Source organism: Vanacampus margaritifer, chromosome 4, assembly GCF_051991255.1.
Source record: "Vanacampus margaritifer isolate UIUO_Vmar chromosome 4, RoL_Vmar_1.0, whole genome shotgun sequence".
In the NCBI taxonomy this organism is placed as follows: domain Eukaryota; kingdom Metazoa; phylum Chordata; class Actinopteri; order Syngnathiformes; family Syngnathidae; genus Vanacampus; species Vanacampus margaritifer.
In genome coordinates, this window is record NC_135435.1 from 16384425 (window position 1) to 16391979 (window position 7555).

The 7555-nt window shown below is 41.5% G+C and overlaps 1 protein-coding gene across 1 annotated transcript; it reads right to left on the minus strand.

The window, feature by feature from the left end:
• Window positions 1–3192: 3192 nt before the first annotated feature.
• Window positions 3193–6839, minus strand: polr2m (RNA polymerase II subunit M). The gene is made up of 4 exons (XM_077563792.1): window positions 6506–6839; window positions 5347–5859; window positions 5034–5256; window positions 3193–3914 (listed from the first exon to the last, which is right to left on the minus strand). Exons 1-4 carry the CDS (start codon window positions 6601–6603, stop codon window positions 3771–3773), a joined length of 978 nt encoding a protein of 325 aa, XP_077419918.1. The 5' UTR covers window positions 6604–6839; the 3' UTR covers window positions 3193–3770.
• Window positions 6840–7555: the final 716 nt, after the last annotated feature.

Sequence of the window (7555 nt, forward strand, 5' to 3'; positions counted from 1 at the left end):
AAATCACCTGTTTCTTAAATAGAAACAAAATAATGGCTTCGTTAGAAGAAATTTCAAGTTATAGAAAGACCCAATTATTAGTTGACAATTTTCATCAGTTTCAATTCCAGTCCAGCCCTCCAGACAGAATTTCTCGGGCTTTGCGCCGAACGCCTGCTCTAGTAGTTTGTTGTTTTTATCAGTGGCAGCTGCGTGCTTTGTCAAGAACAAATCCTGTTTTGAGAAACTTGCCATAAATTGTACTACATGTTGGAACAGTGTGACGGCCATTAAGCCTCTCAAACGGAAGTGGCGGACAGAAAAACGTCTTGCCAGGCGGCAATTTTCCAATGTCAGTTGGCGAGTCATGGGAAAGGGAACGAACGATATGCTTACAAAAAGCAAAGCCTGAGCTATCAAGTGCGGATGGCCTCGTGTCTGCTCAAATGACAACAGAAACGATATAGAAAAAAAGGAAGTGTGTACTAGTAGTGACTTTTGGGATACTCGAGCGCTTACAGGAAAGTGGTTGCATCTGCTCAATTCGGGTGAGAAAAAAAAAGTTTAAAAGAAGACTCATTCCCATAACTGGTTTCTCTTAAAAGGGGAAGTCAGGTTAAAAACAAGTGTTCATTATGTTATGTCGCGCATAGCTATAGACATTTTCAAAAAATCAAAACAGTATTGTATCATATAAAAGTCATCGCCAACATCTGTTTGGAAAGAAAAATGAAGTGCATGAAAAATTTGACAATTCCTCAGTTTTAAAAAAAACAAACATGAGGGATAGGAATGATAAAAACGGGGAAAAACTGCTCCACTTGACTCACGTCTTGTGCAATAGGTGGAGGGAGGGTTTGCTCTGACGGGCATGTGCGGTTAGCCTGCAGGAAAATGCACAAAAATGCTGTGAGCTACATCGTTTCATCTACTCGTGTGCCCCCCCAAAATATGACAAGCGGAAAAAAGTATGAGCTCAGACTCCGCAAGCTGGCAGATATAATCCAATCACGGTGCCGAGAACCCAACTTGATGCATACATCATACTTTCTATCTAATTCAAGAGCGAGCTGACTACTCTTGATCATCACATTCCACTTCCCGCTCCAAAAGATCAAATTATTTCTATTCCCGTGTGACGTGTAATTTCGGACGCGAGAGCTGGAGCAAATCACTTGCAGACTACTTCACGGGGTGCTTATGAATGCGAGACAAGGGGCCCGGGGACCCGAGTTGAAGTATAAACAACCTCATCAGTGGACAATGTGAAAGCTTTGATAGAAAGCGTGTGAACGTTTCCTTCTTAACGACAAAAAAGTGCCCCGTAATTGGGAACAGTCACCGAGGTGGGCTGTGATTAATTCCAGCACAATGAGGATCCTCTGCGGAGCCCGTTTGTTATTGGACGTCATGCACACGGGCCACTCTGGAGCCTATCAGCAATCAGGAGGATGATTTCAGCAACCTTTCCCAAAGGTTATCAAGGGGCATCTTTAGACGTCACTCTGACCTGCGTGATCCCACTCTTCGGATCAGGTTGTTTGAATTAACGTGGCGAGCGCTTTGAGTGCTGGATGAAGGATGACGGGAAAGGTACCGGCTGTAGCTGGCACATCTTATCTCCCACATATTAGCAAAGGCGAAAGACGCTATTTGCCATGCTGCCCGCCCACGGCGGCCGCCACCGCAGCCAACAACAACACCGTTCAAATGCAGTCCAGATGTTTCAATATTTCACTCCCTCCTGGAATGACCGTTATCGAGCGCGCCACTGATCTCTGCGTGATAACGCCTCACGTGATCTTAGACAAGCAGCGCCATCATCCGCGCCGCTCCACAGGTTTATACCAACCTGCATATTTGCACTAAGCAAACACTATAAAACGGGATTTGAACTACAGTCAAATGTTTGCTATAACTCAACATTCCAATGTGTTCTTTTCTTTTTTTTTACTCAAAGTTTGTTCTTTGTTCATTCTTAGAGGAAACACAGGCACAATGAGCAATGTGGCCACATTGGACAATTGTGAAAGGGGAAAAATAAAACAATCAGTGCCTTAGAGCTGCATGCCAAGCTATTAACCTCACACCAACTCATTGCAATGGAAAAATGGTGCCCCCTAGTGTTCTTAATGGGTAACAATGTTTTCTTGAAAGAGAAAGTGGGTCTGGACCACTGACCTGAATATATGACTGGATAGCCAATAGGCCATACAAGCCCATGCAAGTCGTTGAGGTCACAGGGCGGCCATCTTGCTCCTCCCACCTCACGAGCAGGCTACTGTATAAACTATACGGTATACGTACAGATAAGACATATAAAGCTCATAGACAGTTAGTATAAGGCCGGAGGCGGGGTGGTCACTATTTGTTAACAAGTAAAAAAAAAAAATTTTTTTAAAATTAAATTAACAAGGGGACGCTATGTGCAGCCAATGGCTCCGGCCGTAAAACAGGCCGGCCAATCAAACTCCTCTATTTGTGTGACGTCGTCTTGGTAAGCAACGTCACTCTTGACTCTTCAATTTTTTCACGCAACGACGACATAAGTCATTCACTACTGTCTCTCTTTCCCTGGATGTTGGATTTTTACTCTGTCTCCGCAGGAAAAACAAACAAAAAAAAAAGACTTCAACAAGTCTCTTTTCTGACGTCACTCCGCTCTTCGCTCATTGGTTCATTCCACTGTCTGTTAGCTCAGGTTTGCCCCGCCTCAGAAATGCGACTGATAGGGCGATTGACCGGACTCAATCTCCGGCAAAGCCGCAAGTGATTCTGGATTTCCAGGCTACCTTCACAGTGTGTACAGTTTTTTTTTTTTTTATAAATCAAAACCTGACTAGATTATCAAGGAAGAAACTGATTTCCCTGGCTGTTGGGTTATATTAACATAATACAAAGGGAAAATGTATTATTAAAAATAAATAAATAAATGGAGTGTGAATACTTGAAAGGCTGTCTTCATAGAGTGCCCTTCTGCATTTTTTTCCTATCCACAGGTATGAAATTATTAATGCAGTTATGTATTGTACAATAGAACATATAAATAATAAATATATAGTAATCGGGACGACCTGGTAGCAGCCGGCTGGTCGGCACTTCTTACACGCAAATGCTAATTTTTGTTGTAAAAGCTCGCAAGGTGCACCGTTTGTTGTGCCAGAATTGCTAACTATTTTGATCCTTTTTTAAATACGCTAGACACCATTTTCATTACAATTGTGTTTATTTTAAATACTGCACCGGTTTTCACCAAGTTTGTGTCCTTCAAAGTCCAACGGCCATGTTTTTAAGACATTGACTGTTCACACCAGGCAACGCGTCCTCTCAAGGATACCCTTGGAGTAAAAGCCCTTAAAGGGGAAGTCAACCCAAAAACATTTTTGACAATATGTTGTTCTATGCAGCCCCACCAATCTAAATACAGTATTTTTTGTTCATCTTGCCTTAGTAAAATGTGAGTTAAGCAGCAAAAAACAGCTATTTTTATCAATATCAGAAGGCAGCCATTTTGCCACTTGTTGTCGAGTGAAAATCATCATAATAAACATCGTCGTTGCCTGAGCAATTGTGATGTCATCTTAAGTCGACAGCAAGTGGCGAAATGGCTGTCCCTGGTGATGGATAAAAATGGATGGATTTTGTTGCATAACTCACATTCCACAAATGTAATATTAATCAGAATGTCATGTTAAGACTAGTGAGGTCACATATAACATATTCTGAAATATTGAAGGTTGACTTCTCCTTTAAGGAACAAGCAGGTCTTTCTCCCATCTGACCGTCCAGGATCAGTCTTCCTCTGAGGAGGGCTGCACTCCTTCGTCATGAACCTCTCTGTAGGCCGCCATGGGGCCGCCGTCGGGATTGTAGTTCCCCATGGATATCTTCAACCCCTCCGACAGTTTCTGTGCTGCCTGCTTGGCCCGCAGTTCCTGCCGTGAACCACAACACAGGACTAGGCTCGACACGGTAGGTTCAAGGCAAAGAGCGAGGAGGAAGAGGCTGTCATGACTTGCTAACGTGGTCCACAGGTGTCCATGATTATGAGCACTACTTTGTTAGGAACAACATGCAGTCTCTTTGAATGCAAGTTAAATGCTGCCCCCTAGCGTTCTTAGAAGGATATGACATCTTCCTGCCCACACAAGATGTTCAAATGTTATTTAAATTTACTTCACTGTTGTCTAAAAATCTTAGCTTTTTTTAACTACAAAAAAATTGCACTTAATAACTGTAAATGTGTTTTTTACCTTACAAGTTACAAGTTAGAGCAGCAATGGTCAACAGCGCTACACTTTGTTTAAAAACAAGACATATTTGCAAATGCTATTTTTGAATACCACATTTTCTCCATTGTTCTTAACCTAAAATGTTCCCTCCATGTCTCTTAAAATTGTTTCCTTCATATACAAGTTTTTTGATTGGATGTACACAATTTTGCAACACACTACTCTGCTAAATATAGTGTGTGTATGTAGTAAGTGGCTAAATAATACGAAATAATACGTTTTACATGGTTTTATTGTCCACAAAACGTTATTTGATCAAACAAGTCATTTTGATCATGTATAGTCTATATTCATAATTATATTGACCATTTTGCTGTCCACCCTGTCATTATGGGGTAACTGTCCCTTTAAGAAAGCCTCTTATGTTGGCAGTGACATTTTAAGTGACTAGTGGTAGAGTAAGTATTTACATTTGTGTTTCATAATTTTCCTCATAATATTTACATGCCGTTGCTTCTGCCCAGTCTGTATTGTGGAATACCAAATACGCCACAGGTACATATGGAATCATAAATATATTTCTGTATTATTGTAAAATATAACACGGTATATAGAGAATACACTACATCATTGGGCAATTTTGGATTCATATTTTTGTGTCTCAGCAGTCATGAACCTTACTGCACGTCACTGACAGGTAAAGGGCAGATAAGCTCAATTCTCTTATGAGATCGTATGAAAAATTCATTTAGTTGTAGCGGATGATGAATTGGTAAAGAAGTGCGTAGAGAAAATGTGTGACGCCTGCAAGAATGGACTCACCTGATGTTTCTTAGTTTGTGCTCTCAGGAGGTCAGCAGACTCTTGCAGAGACAAAAGCTGGGCTGGAGTGTGGTGCAGGGGAGGCAGCTTTGCGGCCGTGATGTCATCCAAGTGCTTTTTGTCACGCGCCCGCCGAGCCTGCGCGGAGAGCGGAGACGAGCCTTGGGACGACTGGCCGGGTGATGAGGAGCCAGATGGGGAGTTGCCGCCTCTAGTTGGTAGCCTGGAAAATCACAAAAGGTCAACCAAGGTCATTGAAGGACATTAATAATCTGTTGCTATGTCTCAATAATGATTGATCGGATCTGCTCACTGGTTTGGTTTGAATTTTGGCCTTCCGGGTGTCATTGAGTCCTCGGTCCTTTCCAGGACGTTTACAACGTGAGGCTTCTTTGGTGTGTGCTTCCTGAGAAAGTAATTGTCTGTTGCAGTAGTTTTACCAGGATCCTTGCCATGGTCATCGGCGCTAGTGGAGATTGTGACCCGCTCCAAGGCCTCGGCAAGGTCGCTTTCTTTTGTCCTGACAGAGTTCAGGGAGGCCCCAGAGACAGCCGTATCCATGGTTTCAGCAGTGTCGTCTTCCTCCTCCTTCCCATGAAGACAGACAGTCGAGTTTTCAGTCTGTTGTGATGTAGCTGCTTCATTTTGCGTAGCACGGTGCTGCCCCGCGAAGGCTCGCTGGTACTTGGACTGAAACTGTGTTCTGGCTGCTGACACCAAACTCTGCTTCCTCTCCTCTTCATCACGGCGTTCAATGGCGAGGCGTATCCTCTCCGCAAAGTCCCTTAATCGCTTCCCCTTGTCAGGAAGAGATTGTATTAATTGCCTGCAAAAAACAAAAACAGAACTTAATATTGAAACAAATCAACATTAATATGTGCACGTGAGTGCCAGGTTGTTGTTTTTTTGTCCACTTGGGGTCGCCATACTCAAGCTCTGTACACCTTATAATGTCACTTGTGGCCCTTAAACTGACTGATGATAACCATTCAACACTGGTTGGAAGACAAAAAAATGTATATAATTTAAATTATGTCAATGCATTCTTACGTAACGTAAGAATACGGTTTTTTTTAAGTAGCTGTAGTGACAATTTTGGCCTACTAGTACAGTACACAATTAAACTTCCTAGGGAACCTGTAGGCCAAACTAATAGGCATGTTTTACGCAGTAGTAGTAGCTTCAACGTGACCACTAGATGTTTTACCTCAGTAGTAACAATGTCGTACTTGTCTGTAGCGAAAAACACGTTACAACTTAAGTAAAGTAAGACATAGTCGTTCTAGTAAAATAGTACGCTGAACTGTGAGGACAATGAGTATACTAGTACCGTAGTACTGTCATGGATCCGGAGAATGGAGATGGATGATATCATGGAATTGTTTAAACGGAATTCCACATCCATTTCACTCTACTACCTTCAACCTGGCTAACATCGTGTGTGTGGATTTCAAGTCCACTGCAGGTCTTACTTGTCGGCGAGTATGTTGTTCTGTCGCAGTAGTAGTTCGTGTAGCTGCTCTCTGCTCTGCTTGTTCAAATCTCCCACCTGTCCCTGGCGCTCGGACATCCTGGCGAGCTAAACAAGCTTAGCTACAGACGCTCTCAAGCATCGGGGACACGGCACCTTTCTCAACGCGGCATTTCTCACCAAACAAATAGTAGCCCGTGAATATGACGGGGTTCTAAGCCGTTGAGTGCAGGAGAAATCTAAATAAACCCCATTAAAAGGGCCATGTGTCGGAGGGAGAACGTTTCAAAGTAGGATTCTTCTTCTTGGGTGGAAAATAAGGATACATTCAAACAGGATTGGGGAGTGTGTTCGATCGCCCTCTACAGGCCAGACGGTACGCTACCTTTTGATATAGATTACAGTGCACTTATTGTTTATTCATTCATCATAGTGTCGTTTTCAAGACATGAATGACATGCACCAATATCTCAAAATCCATAACTATTATCGCTGGCATCATCTGAACTGTTATTCAAAATATTTATTACTCTGAATTGAATAAAGGAGGGGTAGGCAAGCAATGAAATCGAAATACTGTAGTATGTAAAATACCGAAAATAGTATGATTCATGCTTATTTTTTTCATTTTATTATTTTTATTTTATATATTTTATGGTTACCATTCCCATGCAGTTTTTTTTTAAATATGTTAAAATGCATTTTTTAAATATGTCACATTAGATTTAGAATGAACTGAAAAATAAAATGTTCTACTTTACACACATTTCCATTTTATTATTTATATTATATAAAATGTAATTAGATAAGTCAGTTTTAAAAAGACATTTTAATTGACCAATTTTAAGGGAAACCCCCCTGAATCACAGGACTGTTAATAATATAAATCTGGGGTCACCAACCTTTTTGAAATTGAAGAAAGGGTAATGGTACTGATTAAAGTGAATGGCTACCACTTGATACACACTTCTAAAATGGCTGATTTGCTCAAATTATCTTTAATTATCAATCATGGGTGGTATTAATCTATTTTAAGACCGTTCATTTTCAT